The sequence below is a fragment of the Oryza sativa genome, chromosome 2 (genome assembly GCF_034140825.1).
Source record: "Oryza sativa Japonica Group chromosome 2, ASM3414082v1".
NCBI lineage: Eukaryota > Viridiplantae > Streptophyta > Magnoliopsida > Poales > Poaceae > Oryza > Oryza sativa.
Window position 1 is genome coordinate 20,402,755 of NC_089036.1, and position 16,587 is coordinate 20,419,341.

The 16,587-nt window shown below is 45.6% G+C and overlaps 1 protein-coding gene across 1 annotated transcript; it reads right to left on the reverse strand.

The window, feature by feature from the left end:
• Window positions 1–85: 85 nt before the first annotated feature.
• LOC4329580 (threonine--tRNA ligase, chloroplastic/mitochondrial 2) lies at window positions 86–4,018 on the reverse strand. Its single transcript, XM_015770084.3, has 8 exons — window positions 3,627–4,018; window positions 3,338–3,484; window positions 3,077–3,224; window positions 2,711–2,964; window positions 1,765–2,142; window positions 1,088–1,396; window positions 820–1,020; window positions 86–537 (listed from the first exon to the last, which is right to left on the reverse strand). The coding sequence occupies exons 1-8, from the start codon at window positions 3,948–3,950 to the stop codon at window positions 274–276; spliced, it is 2,025 nt and encodes a 674-aa protein (XP_015625570.1). The 5' UTR covers window positions 3,951–4,018; the 3' UTR covers window positions 86–273.
• Window positions 4,019–16,587: the final 12,569 nt, after the last annotated feature.

Below are 16,587 nucleotides of genomic sequence, written 5' to 3' on the forward strand. Positions count from 1 at the left end.
AATTCAAAGCCAGGCCCCAGGCAAGCATCTCTACCTTTGAAAATAGTTATGACCTGGTGGAAATAGTATATGAGCCTCCCTAATGTACAAAAAAAGAATACTGGACATTTGTTATATTGCAAAACACGGCGATGGCGATTATGCACAAAATTATTTGATCTGCTCTTCCAGACCTCAGTTGCTAACTTCTTCTAGAGCACAGCTGCTATATCGTGTATGTGCACAAGATCTAATACTCTACAATATCAACTGCTCTTTAGCATATTTAAATGTTCATAGTGAAGAAGATTTGTTCGCAATAGCAAGTTGGATTCTGCGAAAGAATTCATCCACAGGCATAGTACCAATCTCCCCACTATGCCTGGACCTGATAGTGAGGGTCCTGGCTTGAACTTCTTTAGGCCCAACGACCGCCATGAGCGGCACTTTCTTCGTTTCGGCATTCCGTATTAGCTTTGGTAGACGCTCGCCATGACATACCTCAGCTCGAATGCCTTTTGATTTCAGTTCTGAAGCCACCTCGTTACAGTATTGCAGCTGCAAATGTGAAACAAGATGCAGCTGGTTTACATCAAATACCTGGAAATATCTCCTGAATGGAGCCAAAAGTAAAAGTACAAAAAAGATGCTAGGTTGAAGTCTTAAACAGATTTAATCTACACTAATAAAATCAACCAGGATCCACAGATGCAAAAGAACACTGATGTCCTGACTTCGGTTGTTCAGATAAATGATGCTGTTACGAACTGAAGTTGGGTGCTTTTAATTTAATAGCACATGTAGTCATGCATCTAGATGATCAAAGTAAATGAAGCAAACCTCATTGTCTGTCACAGGTAGAATACGAGCTTGGATTGGTGCAAGCCAAAGTGGAAAATCACCAGCATAGTGTTCAATGAGGACACCAAAAAATCGTTCCAAAGACCCAAGGATAGCTCTATGAATCATGATAGGCCGTTTCTTCTCGCTATTTGAATTGACATAAGTAATGTCAAACCGCTCAGGTAAATTGAAATCGACCTGTAATGTAGTAAACTGTTAACGTGGTCCATTGTGCTCAAAGATTTTCGATAAATATACAACTGACCTGCACAGTGGAACATTGCCATTTTCTTCCAAGAGCATCCTCAATTTTCAAATCAATTTTTGGGCCATAGAAAGCGCCTCCACCTTCATCAACCTTGTACTCCCAACCTTTGTCTTCTAGTGCATCTTTTAGTGCAAGTGTTGCTTTTTCCCATATGTCATCACTGCCAACAGATTTTTCTGGCCTTGTTGAAAGGTTTATCTCATAATACCGAAAGCCAAATTGGCCCAGTATTTGCTCAGTCAGATCAAGAACACCTCTAATTTCATCTTTTATCTGGTCCTCCAGACAAAATATGTGGGCATCATCCTGCACAAATAGACCTATTTTATAACAATAACAAGAAAGGTTATGAAATCAAAAGGTAGTACTTCCTCCGTTTCAGGTTATAAGACTTTCTAGTATTGTCCACATTCATATAGATGTTAGCATATTCATTAACATCTATATGAATGTGGACAATGCTAGAAAGTCTTATAACCTGAAACGGAGGTAGTAGTAGTACTTAATGAAATCTGTTAGTACAATACATAGGAAAACTCACTAGAAAAACATGCCATAATGACACAAATCACAATGTACAATATATATTTGAATTCAGTGACTGCAGAATGCATAGAACCAGCATGATTCCATCAGAAAGAAAATAGAAGCAGAATTCTGAAGTAGAGAGGCACCTGCGTAAATCCTCTGACACGGAACAGCCCATGCAAACTACCAGATAGCTCATATCTGTAGACAGTTCCAAGCTCTGCCACTCGAATGGGAAAATCCCTGTATGAATGTAGCTTTCTCTTGTATACTAAAATGTGGTAAGGGCAATTCATGGGCCGAAGTTGATATAGCTCATCTTCAACATCCATTTGATTGTACATGTTCTCTTTGTAGAAATCGATATGCCCACTAACCTTCCAAAGTTCAGCCTTTGCAACGTGGGGAGTGTATAATAGATCATAACCACGTTGCAAGTGAATCTGTTTCCATGAGTCTTCTAAAACATGTCTGATAATAGCACCTTTTGGATGCCAGAATACTAAACCGCCACCAGCATCTTCCTGTTAAAAATTCATATTCTACAGTTACTATAAATAAAAAGTAAAAAAAAAAGTTGGATATGCATGTAATCAGGCCTGAATTAAAGTGGCATAGGGTTGTAAAGCTAAGCCAATGGAACATGGATGATACTGTGCCATAATTGGTGGTCTATAGCAAATACGTGTGAAGCATCAGCAGATGTTGGTGGTAGCAGACTAACAGCAAAATGAAGTTCTATGATTTGAATGAAGGTGCCACTTTAAGTTTTTAACAGTCATATCTGGTAGTGTAACAAACTAACAACTAACAAGGCATTCTAATACTTGGGAGTCAACTCCATTACTTTGAGATGCTATATCAAAATATGGCTATTGCATTAAAGAAGAAAGGACTGACTGACTTGCACACTCTAACCATACAAAGAGGCTATGGCACACTGTAATGCTAAAATTATATAACCAATATCATGGAGGGGGAAAAAGATCAACAAGATAATATATGTTGGATATGAAGGTTGAGACTTGCCGTTACTAACAAATTACCGCCATATGGTTCTCGAGTTAATTAGTTGCAGAATTAAGATTATACCTGTATGGAGAATAGATCAAGATCCAGACCTAATCGCCGATGATCACGGCGCTTGGCCTCTTCCTTGAAGTGGATGTAAGCCTTCAATTGGTCTTCAGTCTCCCATGCAGTCCCGTATATTCTTTGTAGCATTTGATTACTTTCGTCACCTCTCCAGTAAGCACCAGCAACAGACTCAAGCTCAACAGCTCTTCTATCGATTTTGCCAGTAGACTCGACATGAGGTCCGGCACAGAGATCCCACCACTCTTCTCCTACAGTATACAGTGAATTCACCAACATGAGCATAGACTCCACCGATCAACCAAAAAAAAAATGCATGACGAAAATGTAATGCTCAAAATCAAACGAGATGGCACTACAAACCAATGTGATAGATTGTGATAGGATCTTCCTTGATGCCCTCCAAAATTTCCAACTTATATGGCTCATTAAGCGCTTCAATCCTCTTTTGGGCCTCTTCCCTGGACACCTCCTCCCTCACCAATGGGAGATTCTTCCGGATGATCCGATCCTACCACCACCATAGCATGTTAAGCAACTCAAAAATTCACCCCAACAATTTAGTTCGTTCGTTCAGAGAATTACAAAAAAGGAACACATCAATCAATTCGGTTACATACATACCATCTCTTTCTTGATCCTCTTGAGGTCCTTGTCCGTGAGGGGCTCCATGTCGAAGTCGTAGTAGAAGCCGTTGTCTATCCAGGGACCTATTGTCACCTTGGAGTTGGGGAACAGCTTCTGGACGGCCATGGCCATCACATGCGCACACTAGAGCAGCAAGCAAAGGATGACGCGAATCAACCAACGACATAGCAGCATAATTGGTTAGCGAAATCAACACGAAATTGGAATAAACCAGATTAATGACAGGTAGAGAAGTGAGGAATGGGAGGCAGCAAAAAGCAAGTACGGTGTGGCGGATGCGGAGCAGGCGGTCGGAGGACTCGTTGGTGGGGAGCACGACGCGCTCCTCCTCCCCAATCCCATCCCCCTTGCCGTCGGATCCCGCCTGGGCGGAAGCCGCATCCGTGGCCTCGGCCGCCGCCGCCGACGGCGCCGAGGGCGAGGCGGTGGAGCGCGCGGCGGTGGTGGTGCTGCGCGGGAGGCCGAACGAGACGGAGCTGAGCCCACGCGAGAAGCCGGCTGGGTAGCGGCGCGGCGAGGAGGAGTGGCGGAGGAGGCAGCGGTGGTGGTGGTGGAACCGGAGAAGGGGCGCGGAGACGGCGGCCGCCATTGTGGCGCGCGCCGGGAGCGGTGGGCGCGTGGTGGCCGCTGCTGTTGGATATCGTTTTTGGTCTCTCTGCTTCGAGCCTCTCTAGCGTACAGATGTGTACTGTACTACTACGGGGCTAATACTCCTTCCATCCCAAAATGTTCCGCTTACTTTTTTAAACATATTTAATCTTTCATCTTATTTAAAAAATTTAAGTAATTATTAATTTTTTCCTATCATTTGATTTATTGATAAATTTACTTATGTATACATATAATTTTACATATTTCACAAAAGTTTTTGAATAAGACGAACGGTCAGACATGTTTAAAAAAGTCAACGGAGTCAAACATTTAGGGAGGGAGTACCTCTGTATATTAAATATACAATTTAATACTCCTTCTATTTCCATTTACAATAATTCCATTTTATATGGTAAGGCATTTGATTTTTTTTATAGTTAAATTTTGTTAAGTTTGATCAAGTTTATAGAAAAAATTAGCAAGATATAAAATACTCCCTCCATCCCACAAGACGCCGTTGACTTTTTTAAAAATATTTGACCGTTCGTCTTATTTAAAAAATTTAAGTAATTATTAATTCTTTTTCTATCATTTGATTTATTGTTAAATATACTTTTATGTATACATATAGATTTACATATTTCACAAAAGTTTTTGAATAAGACGAACGGTCAAAAATGTTTTAAAAAGGTCAACGGTGTCAAACATTTAGGGAAGGAGGAAATATTAAATTAGTTTTATTAAACATATATTTGTTTTGTGTTGAAAATACTATTATATTTTTCAATAAATTTGGTTAAACTAAAAAAAAGTATATGAAATGGAGCGAGTATGCAATATTGTTAATATTTTTTGTTTTTCTATAAAACTTTGATCACTACCACCTCTATTCCAATATAAGTGTACTTGTGGGTTTCGTGTCCAACGCTTGATCGTCCGTCTTATTTAAAAAAATATGATTAGAATTTTTATTGTTATTAGATGATAAAACATGAATAGTACTTTATATGTGACTTTTTTTTATAAAATTTTTAAATAAGACGGACAGTCAAATATTGGACATGAAAACCCACAACTGCACTTATATTGGGACGGAGGTAGTACTACTTTTCTACTCCCTCTACTTCATATTATAAGCCATTTTGATTTTTTTTTCTGTCGACGAGGGATACTTGCGGATCGGATGAGTTAAGTATTGGGGTACGTTGGAACGAGAGTCTACGTAGTACGACATCAAGCAAACAGAAGACAAGGATTATACTAGTTCAGGCCCCTTATCAGGTAATAGCTCTAGTCCAGTTTATATGAGATTGATGACGATGAGAACAGATTACAAAGAGAGTAGTCGAAACAGATAGTACCGACGAGATCGTAGTCGAGAGATTCGACGAGATCTCTCGGCGAATTGGCTCCGTGCACTCCGGCTTCGTAAACTTTGGTGGATGTGTGGACGGTGAGATGCGATAGCCTTCACCTCCCCCTAAGGGTCCCTTTTATACCGTGGAATACCTTGACCCCCAAGTAATACCGTAGAATACCTTGACCCCCAAGTAAGTCTTAGGGATATGTAAACTGGCACGATATAACAAAGACTTTACCCCCTTCTGAGTTGGACTCCGGCAATTTCTTAACTCATAGAGATATTTTCCATAATTTGAGATAGATTCCTAACGGCGTATACGGAAACGATACGTACACGTGAAGGTATACCTTATTGGTATATTTCATAAGTCGTAGGATAAATGGTATGCCTTATCCGTAACCCTGACATTTTCCTAGGTAAATTTTTTAAGTTTGCTCAAATTTTATAGAAAAATTTAGTATCATCCAAAACACCATATTAGTTTAAGAGTAAATTGCATCACCAGTACATGAACTTGTCATGTGGGTGCAATCTAGTGCACAAACTTGTAAAATGCTCGTTTTGGTGCATGAACTTATCTGGTGCATGCGAATGAAGGCGAAAAGGACATTACATGGCTAATCTTATTGATTTTGGTACTAATTAGGATACTATATAAACATATATCTGAGAAGATTGCAATTAGATATACACATTTTCAATAAAAAATAGAATATGATATAGTGATAGGGTGTGTTTAGTTCACGTCAAAAATGAAAGTTTGATTGAAATTGGAATGATGTGATGGAAAAGTTGGAAGTTTGTATGTGCAGGAAAGTTTGGATGTAATGGAAAAGTTGGAAGTTTGTATGTGCAGGAAAGTTTGGATGTAATGGAAAAGTTGGAAGTTTGAAGAAAAACTTGGGAACTAAACCAGGCCACAGTAGAAAAAGATTAAAAGAAAAACCGAGCAATGATATTTTGGTCCTCGTTCGCACGAACTAGACAAGTTTGTGTACTGAAACAGACATTTTACAAGTTTATGTACTAAATTGCACCCACCTAACAAGTTTGTGTACCACCAATGTAATTTACTCTTAGTTTAATTAAATCTAACATTGCAAATGTTTTGATAATATAGTTGTTTTGTGTTATAAATAGTACTCCCTCCGTCCCAGAATATAAGCCTTTTTAGAGTTGGACACAGTTATTAAGAAAATTGGTATGATTAAATGAGGGAGTGTTGTGATTGGAGGAGAAGTGGAGTTAAGTGGGAAAATTGAATGACGGAAGGTTGTGATTGGTTAAGAATAAAATGTTAGTAGAGAAGTTGTTATATTTTGGGATAGATTCTGAAAGCTAGAAGTTGCTATATTTTGGGATGAAGGGAATACTTTTTTTAATAAATTTGATTAAACTTAAGAAGTTTAATTAAAAAAAGTCAAAGCAACTTATAATATGAACATAAGAAGTATTATATACAACAACAATATCTAACAAAGTTATAATATTGTAAAAATATTTATAAATAAAACCTACACATATGGTTTTATGCTTTCGAACTGAACATTTAGAGAGCTTATTGATGGTCAACTTTGAAGAAAAAAAATCAGTTGTGCTATATACACACACATATACACAGAAGGAGTGCTTGACATGCTAAGATTCAAATATGGAATTCCTTCTGTTGAAGAGAGTTCGGACAAAAATTACAGCCCAAGTACTTTAGCTGTAAAAATAGGCAAAAATAGGGAGTGCAGATTTGAAACCCCTATAGTCATATATGCCCCCCTATGTTTCGAAGTAGTTGTCATTTTAAAGTATGTGCAATCCAGTGGCGGATCTAGAAAATTGGTTCGTTGGTGTCACAACGTGTCTATCGGTGTCATAGTATGTTAATTATGCTTAGAGCATAATGTTATAATATATGAAGCTGTTTTGCTATAGGTTTTGCCGAAAGTCGTCGGTGTCGGCTGACACCGACGATTATACTATAGATCCGCCCCTGCTGCAATCAAAGGTTGAAAAATAGGTGGAGGGGGAGCTAATTTCTTCCTTTTCATAATGGAAATGTTTTGAATCCAGGCCTTTACCGACGCACAGTTATAGATTTTGTGGTTGAAAGGAAAAAAAAAGCATAGTAGCGTGATATGACAAATCCCTGACTCCTTAAAAAAAATGATCAGCTGCACTAAATCTACAAAGAAAAATCACACAATTATAAGAAATGACGAGTCATGGAACTGCGACGACTTTGCATGGATCATGTCGTGGGCTTGGGCTTGGGCTGCGGCTGGGTGGTTTGCCCTCTCGTTTTGAGTTGAAGCGGACAGCATTACGTGGGCTTCGAGGTTGGGCTGGGCCGCTGGGGTTGGGAGTTAGATGATCTGCGCTGCGCTCCCCTTGCCCTTGCTGTCTTGCTCTCTCTCGCCAACCTCGCCGGAGTCGCCCGCAGCAGCAGCAGCAGCAGCGCCGCCTCCTCCTCCCTTCCGGACCCCTCGCTTCGCTTCGCCTCGCCTCGCCTCGCCTGCTTCCAAGCGAGCGAAACCACACCGCTCTGGCGCTCCCTCCTTCCCTGTAGCGCCCGTTCCGTCGTGGCGCCTAGCGGGAAAATTATCTCTTAAAAACCCTAGTTGCGAAATTTGTTTCTTTGCTTGTTGTCTAGTGTCCGTGCCATCTCAAGATCTCAAATCCCCGATCTATCGTCGAGTTCAATTCCGAATCCAAATCCTTCCAAATCAAATTCCTCCGCAAAAGTCTATTTTGCCTCCCCCAGGGTCGATGGGCCGAATTTCTCTCGGCCCATCTCCCCCTTCCTCCCGGCTATCTCTCTCTCTCTCTCCCTCCCCCTCCGCTCCGCCCGCGCGCCGCGCGCGCGTGCGCGTGAGCCGCCGAGCCGAGCCCTCCTCTTCGCTCCCTCGCTGCCGCTCCCCGCGCGTCGTTCGCGCGTGGGCCCGCGTGGTCGTCGCCCGCGTCGCGCCTGCGCCGTCTGCGCCGCCTGGCCCCGCTGCTCTGCGGCGCCTGCAGCCGCTCGGCCCCACAGCCAGCGCGCGTGCCCGAGCCGCGCCGCTCAATCCGCCGCGCCTCCCGTTGCATCCCGCGCGAGCGTGCCGTGGTGGCCGACCGCCTGGTCACCGCCGCCGTCACCCTCTGCCGCGCCAGCCCGCGCCTGTCGCCCTTGTCGCCGCTCCGCTCCAAACCGTCCCGCCGTCATCGCCGTCGTCATCGCCTCGGCCCCGCCACTCCGCGCGCAAGCCGCCAAGGGACGGAGGCAGAGCCCCTCCTCCCTCTGCCGCGACGCCCCGCTCCCCTCCTCCTTTTCCCAAAGCGGCAAGGAGGCAAACCCCTTTCTCTCCCTCCTTTTCCCCTTTTTCTCCCGCCGGCGTCATCCTCCCTCCGTCCTGTCGCCGATTTGGCCGCGAGCGCCGAGCGCCAGCTCGCGCCTTGACCGCCCAAAGTCGGTTTCCAAACCGACATTGCCGCCCTTAAAGCCCCAGGCGCCCTCCCTTCCTCTTTCCCTCCCCCAATCCTCCCCGTTTCTCGTCCGCGCCATTGCCGCCGCCTCCCGTGCTCTGTCTCGCCTCCGCCGTTCATCGCCGAGCGCCGGGAGAGCCGGTGTGTTCGAGGACGCGGAAGGGGACTCCGGGCGCTCGTCTTCTTCCTCTTCCCCGGCCCGAGGCCGGAGAGATTACTCCCGCGCCGTCGGCCTCTCGTCACTGCGCCCCGCCCGCACGGTAGTGCCTCCCTCCGTTCTTCCTCCTCGCTCCATCTCCCCCCTTAGTTTTCGGTGGTAGCACGAGTAGCCTCCCCGTAGCTAGACGGCGCCGCCTCGACCGTTGCCGTCGCTCGCCGTGTCTCGCCGCCATCGCTGCCCGAGCTCCGTAGCACCCGCTCGTCGCCGGCCTCGCTCGGCGTAGCTCCGCCCAATCCGACGCTAGCATCGGATTCCCGTAGCCGCGTAGATGCTCTCGCCGCCGGGAATTGGCCCCTCGTGACCTCGTCGCCGTTTCCCCCTTTTCCCTCCGCCGGGCGCCGCCGCCGCAATCCGCCGCCGACGGACTCCCTCCGGCGAATCCAAGCCGTTGGCTCGCTCCCTCTCATTCTCCCTCGTCATCCCGGTGTACGCCCCGTCGCCCCTCATCGTCGCAAGGCGTCCCGGAGAAACCGCCGCCGCCCGCCGTCCATTCGCGGCCGGCGCCTTCGTCTTCCTCCCGCCAGCCCGCGTGGTAGCCACGTAGGCGCCACGTCGGCGCCAGCTCGGCCGGGTCGAGCCGACCCCGGTCAGCCCCTCCCTGTGCGCGCGTTCCAAAGCGAGCCGTGAGGCTGCGCGTGGGCCCGCCGCATCCGCATCCACCGCGAATCGTGCGCGTGCACCGCGTCCCTCCCCCGCCCGCGCGCGTGCGCCGCGTGCTCGCTCCGCACGGTGAACCGTGTCACCGACAAGCGGGTGCCACCCGGGACCACGCGTGGTGAGCCCGGTTCACCGGCTCTCTCTCTCCTCCCTCCCGCGCGTGCGCGCCTTGGGCCGCCTTGGGCCGGCCGGCCCATTTAGCTCGGCCGGACCGCTCCATTTCTCTCGGGCCGCGCCCTAGCCGCCTGAGAAAAGTCTATTTTCCCTCTCTCTCTTTTCTTTTCTTTTCTTTTCTTTTCTAAAAAGGATTTAATTAAATCCTTTTCCTTTAGACCAAAAATCCAATAATCTTAGAAATTCAATATCCTTCCAACCGTTAGTCCGTTTGACTCCGTTCAACTTCCAAAATTCCTCAAATCTCGAGATCTATCTAATGGCACGCTTAGAGGTCATTAATAGGGCTTTATTTTCGCCGTTTGTTGAGTTGTCCCGTTTCGCGTGTAGTTTCGGAGCCCGAAGACCCGCAGTGCGAGGATTTCGAGGATCAAGCTCCAGATCTCGAGCAAGGCAAGCCACCTTTGAACATCTTGAGCCTATATTTGAAATTTAATTATGTTGCTTGAAAAATATTATGCATTGATAGGATCGCACTTAATCTGTTGTCCCGTCTGCAAGGCAGATCAGTGGACCTACCTAATTTGTTGCATTTGATCCTTCCTTTGCTAATTGATATACCATGTCCCCTTGTAACCATCTAGTTGCGTCTCGATATTCGTGCACCCTGTGCGAGTATCGACGGACGCCTTCAAACTTAAAATTCTAAGTAACTTCTTGGGTAAAACTTGGGTTTTACAAAAGACTTGGAAAACCCGACACCTGGGTCGGTGCTTGCGAACTAAATGAATTTCCAAAACCGCGGACCAGGGAACGTACCGGGTGTACGGTTTTCCGCTCTTGCACTTAAGGACCGTTTCCTTGGAATTTCATCCAAACATATGACAAGTACGACCACATGGGTGGAATGGGACACCCCTGGCTGAGTAACTAGCTTATCAGGGGAGCCTTGATGCCGAGAGACATGTGGATTCGCCGGGGTGGTGTCGGGGAGGACCCCTGGGCTTCCTGGCACAGTATGGTCTGGGACCTAACCTGTTGTTGGTCTGGGACCCCTCTCGTCGGCATATGGTAAACCTGTGTCGGCTTTGGAAATACCTTGTCATGAAAGCTTGGAGGTCTCCCGACGTGGCTGATCCCTACGGGCTGGGTGATCCGGGTTAGTAATGTCGTGTGGGTAAAGTGTACCCCCTCTGCAGAGGTTATCAAACTGTTCGAACAGCCCTGCCCACGGTCATGGGCGGATGTGAGGTGATTCCTAGCGTAGTTTTGTTTGACTACTGCTTGTGAAATTGCTGTTGTGGAAAGGGGTTCGATGATTGAAAAATCTGTAGCTGATGGAATCAGCTAGGCCCGGGTGGCCGTTTGAAAGTTGTTGGCCCGGGTGGCCGTTTGAAAAGCTGTTGGCCGGGTGCCAACCTTGATTAAAATCTAAAGACTGATACATTGCACATACTCCGACCGGACGAGACGCACTGTCTCATCCGTGTCGTTTGAGAAGCACTCACTTAGTTGATTTCAGAAAAGAGTTCAAATGAAATCAATTGCAAAAACAACAGCCTTTCCTTGAAGCCTGCAATAAACACCTATTTCCCATGGCTTGCTGTGTACTCCTGTACTCACCCTTGCTCTATATAAATAATCCCCCCCAGTTGCTGAAGAAGATGAAGCGGATCCCGCTGACAAGGAGTTCTTCCAGGAGCAAGCCGGCTACGATGAGTTTTAGGTTTTCGGCCTAGTTCCCAAGTCGCGCCTGTGTTGTTTGGTCCAAGTCCTGGTTTCCGTTTCCCTTTTGTAATGCAGTTGTGAGCTCGGGATCTGTCCGCAGCCCAACATGACTGTACCTCTACTCTATAATAAAGAGACCTCTGTTGCTGTGATAATCTGTCTTCCTGTGATACCAGCACTGTTTCCTGGGACTGGTATCGATTTACAGGTTAATTTGGAGCGTCACGGGCTAGTTCTGGTCGGTACTAGTTCGGGGCGTGACATTCCCTCCCCAAGCACTCACCTCCGCTTCTCCCCGCCCAACCAGTCGAGTCGAGTCCACCACCGCCATCGCCGCTGTCGCCGCCGCCGCACTGAACACGATGGCAAAAGCGGAGGGGAAGGCAGCGCATGGCGCCCTATACGCCATTTCGGCTTCAGCGTCTTACGCAGAGGATCACGGTCGAGTCGAGTCTGCCACCGCCACCGCCACCTCCACCTCCACCGCTGCCGCCACCGCCACCGCCGCCGAACTGAGCACGATGGAAACAGCGGAGGGGGAGGTAGCGCATGGCGCCCTAGACGCCGCTGCCGCTTCAGCGTCTGACGCAGGGGATCCTAGTCGAGTCGAGTCCGCCACCGCCACTGTCAGGAACCAAACGATTTTGGTTCAGACAAATTTGGGGAAAAATTCAGATATGGCAAATAGCTAACTAATGGGAATCCTAACACAGCAAGAAATGAAATTGTAATGCTGAAATCAACTAGAATCGAAGGAAATATATGTGTGTGCCGCAAGAACAGGAGGGGAAATTATATTAGGGTTCAAGTTCGATAAAAGTTACAGCCAGATCGCATGGGCTTATATGGAGTGTGCCCTCAGCTAAACGACAACAGCGATGACGTCCATAGGATGACAATCTCCCTCTCTGTAGCGCGTCGCGGTGAAGCACAACCCTCCGATCTTCATAACAGCTCAAAACAAAACGGTATCAGCGAATCTCGACCGTGGATTCATTCCCACTCATAACTAGAGCCAATACTGAACTCTGAACTCTGAATACTCTGAATATTAAGCACTCTGGACTGAACAGTCCTCACAATGCTCCCCCCTTAAGATCCATGTCCTCATGGATGAAAAGAGGGAAAAACTTTAGTGATGAAAGCTGCATCCTCCCAGGTGGCAGCAGACTTTGGAAGATTAGCCCAATGCACCTTCCACTGAACGACAGGCTCATTGTTTCGCGGGATTAAGCGACGCTCCAGAACTGCTACTGGTTCAGATAAAATTCTGCCTTCATCGTCAATTAGAGGAAGACCTTGTTCAGGAATAGCATGAGAGCCCAGATGTTTTTTGAGTTGGCTAATGTGGAAGACTGGATGGATTTGACTACTTGCAGGCAGCAATAACTTGTAAGCGACCTGACCAACACGATCCAGAACTCGAAATGGTCCATAATACTTAGAATGGAGTTTAAGAGAAGAATGAAGACCCAAAGAATTATGCCGATAAGGTTGCATTTTAAGGTAAACCATATCACAACCTCCAATGTGCGTTCTTGGCGATGTTGATCAGCAAAATATTTCATGCGAGCCTGAGCCTTAGCTAGATTGGACTTGACTGTTTCCAGGATAGCATGTTTTGCTTCTTGTGTGTTTCTGGCACCCTCCAGCAAAGAACCCGGTAACAAAGCTTCAGCTAACATAGGTGGTTTGGTGCCATAGAGAGCCTGGTAGGGAGACATGCCCAAGGACGTGTGGAAGGTGGTGTTATACCACCATTCAGCATGGGCCAAAAGAGCCTTCCATTTCTTTAGTTTGGTAAAAGTCATGCAACGAAGATAGTTCTCGAGGCATTGATTAACCCTCTCTGATTAACCAACGGTTTGTGGGTGATGGGCAGTGCTAAAATGAAGTTTAACCCCAGCCTTTTCAAAGACTTCCTTCCACATGTTGCTGGTGAAGATGCGATCTCTATCACTGACAATGACAGTGGGCAAGCCATGGAGTTTGTAAAAATTCTCCAAGAATTGAGTGAGTATTTGGTCAGCAGAAAAAGGGTGGCTGAGAGCAATAAAATGAGCATACTTGCTGAATCTATCAACAATGACCCAAATAACATCCTTGCCTTCAGATTTAGGTAAACCCTCCACGAAATCCATAGTAATGTGAGACCAAGCCAAATCTGGGAGAGGAAGAGGTTGGAGTAGGCCTGCTGGCATTTGGTGTTCAGTCTTGTTCTTTGGACAAACTGGGCAAGCTTTGACAAACTGAGCTACTGCGGCTTTCATTCCAGGCCAATAGAAGAGTTGTTTCAGTCGTTGATATGTTGCCCTTTCCCCAGAATGGCCTCCCATGGCAGAATCATGAAAGGAAACCAGTAATTGAGTTCTTAAATTGGTACCTGCCCCAATTACAAGGCGATCTTTGTACCTGAGAATGCCAGCCTTCAGAGTATATGGGGATTGAGGTTGAGGTGCTATGTGTAGGTGGCTCTCCAATTCTTGGCATTTAGGATCATGACTGTAACTAGCAATCACCTCGGTGATCCATTGAGGCACAATAACTATAGTAGTAAGAGCATTACTCTGCTGAATTCTGGATAGTGCATCAGCAACTTTGTTTTCCTTGCCTTTCTTATATTCAATCTTATAATCATAGCTCAACAGTTTGATTAACAATTTGTGCTGAACACCTTCTGTTATCCTTTGTTCATTAATATATTTCAAGCTTGCTTGGTCAGTTTTGATAATGAGAGAAGTACCCAAAAAGTAGTGTTTCCATTTCTTAAGAGCCTCCAATATAGCCAAAGCCTCTTTGTCATAAGTGGATAAAGCAGTAGCTTTTGGTCCTATGGCTTTACTGAGATAAGCAAGGGGTCGTCCATTTTGCATCAAAACAGCTCCGATCCCATGGCCACTTGCATCAGCTTCCAACACAAAGGGAAGAGAGAAATCTGGCATGGCCAGAACAGGGGCTTGAGCAAGGTGCAGCTTGATGGTATCAAAGGCTTGTTGCTGTGCTGTTGGCCAATGGAAATTGTTCTTTTTCAAAGCATCAAACATGGGTTTGCAAATAATACCAAAGTTTTTTTATAAATCTTCGGTAACAGCCTGCCAAACCCAAGAAACCTCGCAGTTGAGTGATAGAAGTAGGAATAGGCCACTATTGGACTGCTTGAATTTTAGCTGGATCAGTAGCAACTCCTGATTAACTGATGATGTATCCCAAATATTCCACTTGAGATTGCCCAAAGGCACACTTGCTTAATTTGGCAAATAAATGATGCTGTCGCAATAGTTGGAGCACTAGGCTCAAATGCTGGACATGATATGTGACTGATTTGCTATAAATAAGGATGTCATCAAAGAAAACAAGCACAAATTTGCACAGATATGGTGCTAAAATCTGGTTCATAAGGGCCTGAAAGGTAGCAGGAGCATTGGTTAACCCGAAGGGTATCACTAAGTATTCAAAATGACCCACATGAGTGCTGAAAGCTGTTTTATGTATGTCGGGTTCATGCATGCGAATTTGGTGATACCCAGACCGAAGATCAATTTTGGAAAAGACTTGAGCTCCCTATAATTCATCCAACAAATCTTCAATAACAGGAATAGGATACTTGTTTTTGACTGTATTGGCATTGAGTTGGCGATAATCAACACATAAACGCCAAGTGCCATCTTTTTTCTTCACTAAGATAGCTGGGGAAGAGTAGGGACTCATGCTTGGCTGAATTGTGTAAGAGGTTAAGAGTTGCTGAACTATGTCTTCAAGGGCATTCTTTTTGTGATGAGGTAATCTGTAAGGCCTGACAGTAACTAGTTTAGCTCCAGGTAAGAGTGGTATTGTGTGGTCACAATCTCTTTTGGGGGGTAGGGTATCAGGTTTAGCAAAGACATCAGTGAATTGCTGAAGTACTGCAGTGAGAGCTGGTAATGGAGTTGTTGCTGTCACAGGGCAGAACTTAAGAAGTGACAATAGAGAACAGCTCCCACCACTCCCTGGTTGAGCAATTTTTCCATAGCATGTGCTGGTACCACAAAGTTGGATGAAGGGACACTGATATCTGGCAATGTGATTTCCAACAAGCCATCTTTAAGAATTGTTAATTCTCTTGTTTTGAGATTGAGAGTCAAAGGGCTGTGGAGAAGAATCCAATCACACCCCAAAATTATATCATAACCAGTAATGGGAAGTAGCCTGAATGAATTGGTGAATTGATACTGCTGAATAGTATAAGAAACATTGACACATTTAGCTCCAGTATAAATAGTGCCCCCATTGGCCACCTTAACAGGAATAAGACTATTGTTAACTATCTCCAAGCCAGCTTTGCTAACAAGTTTAGGGGAAATAAAGGTAGTAGTACTACCACTATCAATCAATGCTGTGGCAAAAATTGTGCCAATGCACACATGAACAGTAAAAGTGGTAGCAGCAGTATTTGTACCCTCCAGAGCATGCAGGGACAAGTCCTGATGTGTAGTGGCCACATGTTCAGGACTGCCTGGTGGTGTGGTAAACTTGGTGTCAGCATTATCAGGTGATTCTTCCCCATCATCTTCCAATGTAACCAGATAGATCTGTTTAGGTGCTTTGCATACTCGACCATGTCCAGGAACCCAGGGTTCTTGACATTTGAAGCATCTGCCAAATGGCTTAGGTGCAGTGGTAGGATGAGGTTTATCGTCCTTCAAGACAGGTTTTGCCGGTATCCTGAGAGTGTCTTTGTTCTGTGACAATGCCACTGTGGTAGTACTGCGAGGAGGAACATCATAATTCCTTGCATGTTCATAAGCATCAACCAAGGAATGAATGTGTAAGGATTTCAGTGGCCGTTTGATATGATCCTTGAGGCTAGAAATGAAATAATCCAAAAGGTACTGCTCAGTTAGATTGGGTCTATTTCTTTTCACCAGAGCCATGACTTCCTCAAACTTGTCTATATAGAACAGAGCTGTACTGTTTCAAGTTCCTGAAGGTATCAGTGATTTCAATGTTGGATTTGGCTGCAAATCTTTGACAAATCATAGTCTTGAAATCTGGCCAGGTCGACCTCTCAGTGGGAACATCAGAGCTGGAAATCCACTGATCAGCACGACCTGTAATGTAAAT

What these genes read in the sequence shown, in the direction of transcription:
- LOC4329580 (XM_015770084.3), bottom strand. Translation starts at nt 3,950, where the DNA reads ATGGCGGCCGCCGTCTCCGCGCCCCTTCTCCGGTTCCACCACCACCAC. An exon ending in TGCTCCGCATCCGCCACACC is followed by an intron (nt 3,485 to 3,626) that starts GTACTTGCTTTT and finishes TTGCTGCTCTAG; the next exon opens with TGTGCGCATGTGATGGCCAT. An exon ending in TACCTGTGACAGACAATGAG is followed by an intron (nt 538 to 819) that starts GTTTGCTTCATT and finishes TCACATTTGCAG; the next exon opens with CTGCAATACTGTAACGAGGT.